General features: G+C 46.1%; 1 protein-coding gene across 1 annotated transcript; it reads left to right on the forward strand.

Moving 5' to 3' along the window:
* The first annotated feature begins 334 nt into the window (after positions 1 to 334).
* LOC109268878 (olfactory receptor-like protein OLF3) lies at positions 335 to 1,270 on the forward strand. The gene has a single exon (XM_019452537.2). The coding sequence runs from the start codon at positions 335 to 337 to the stop codon at positions 1,268 to 1,270; it is 936 nt and encodes a 311-aa protein (XP_019308082.2).
* Positions 1,271 to 1,548: the final 278 nt, after the last annotated feature.

Consider the following 1,548-nt stretch of genomic DNA (forward strand, 5'->3'; position numbering starts at 1 on the left):
CTGGTATCCTACAAAGAAGTAAACAAACTCCTTGTTTAGGAACTGGCCCTAAGAAAGAAAAGGATGTTTTCATTAATCTTTTTAACTCAAATGTCTAAGCATTTTAATAAAAACTTTCCTATTTAAGGAAGGAGAAGCATTTTCTCCTTCCTTGAATTGAGCCATATCAATGGGTTCTATTGTGGTCCCAAACCCTGAAGGAGACATATAATCTGGGAAAGCACACAATGCAATGTTAGATGGCTTTCGGTCTGAATGACCTCATCAGCCCCTCTGCCACCTTAATTATCTGGTATTTATTGGTTTATAACTTGGATTTGGTCCTCAGAGGCTCATGGGCAGGGAAAACCAGACCTGGATGAGTGAGTTCATTCTGCTGGGGCTGTCCAGATGCTGGAACACTCAGGTCTCCCTCTTTGTCCTTTTCCTGGTCATGTATCTCGTGACTGTGCTGGGGAACTTCCTCATCATCCTCCTTATCAGACTGGACAGCAGGCTACACACACCCATGTACTTTTTCCTCAGTGTCCTGTCATTTGTGGACATCTGTTATACCAACAGCACCGTCCCACAGATGCTTGTTCACTTCCTGTCAGCCCGGAAGTCCATCCCGTTCCACAGCTGTGTGCTCCAGCTGTTTATCTCCCTGGCCATGGGCAGCTCCGAGTTTTTCCTGCTGGGAGCCATGGCCTATGACCGCTATGTGGCGGTGTGCCACCCGCTGCACTACACAGCCATCATGCATGGGGGGCTTTGCCTGGCGCTGGCTACTGGCTGCTTGGGGGCTGGCTTCATGAATTCACTGATGCAGACAGTGATCATCTTCCAGCTACCTTTGTGCCATAATGTCATTAATCACTTTGCCTGTTTGATGTTGGCTGTGCTGAGGCTGACCTGTGTGGACATCTCCTTCAACAAGGTCATGGTGGCCATCTCAGGATTTTTGGTGATCATGCTTCCCTGTTTTCTGGTTCTCTTCTCCTATGCTCGTATAGTTGCTGCTATTCTGCATATCCGCTCCGCCCAAGGACGCTGCAAAGCATTTGAGACCTGTGCTTCCCACCTCACTGTGGTTTCCATGTGCTTTGGAACAGCCATCTTCACATACTTGAGACCCTCTGCTGGCTCCTCAGCAGAGCAAGAGAAGATGGTCGCTCTCTTCTACGCTGTGGTGACCCCGATGCTAAATCCCTTAATCTACAGCTTGAGGAACAAGGAGGTAATGAGCGCCCTAAGAAGACTGTTGGGAAAATTAAGTGAAAAAAAGTGAAGATTCAAAGAATTTCTCCTTCCTTCCAAAAGCCCAAAGAATGACATTTCAAACAAAGAGGAAATGATGGACATGCCCTTTTCTCCAGATTTGCTGATAAGGTAGATCAAGGTGAGCACAGTTTTGAAGACTGACTTTTCACATTAGTCCACATTTTGACTATGTATTACCACCTTATTATGCATACAGTAAAAAAAAAAAAAAGCATCCAGTTATTAAGTTGGGGTCTTCTGGGTTAGCAGTCTTTCCAGAGTTCGCATTCTCCCCTCCCCTTTCTT

This window comes from Panthera pardus, unplaced genomic scaffold (genome assembly GCF_024362965.1).
Source record: "Panthera pardus isolate Hobbes unplaced genomic scaffold, ASM2436296v1 HiC_scaffold_8, whole genome shotgun sequence".
NCBI lineage: Eukaryota > Metazoa > Chordata > Mammalia > Carnivora > Felidae > Panthera > Panthera pardus.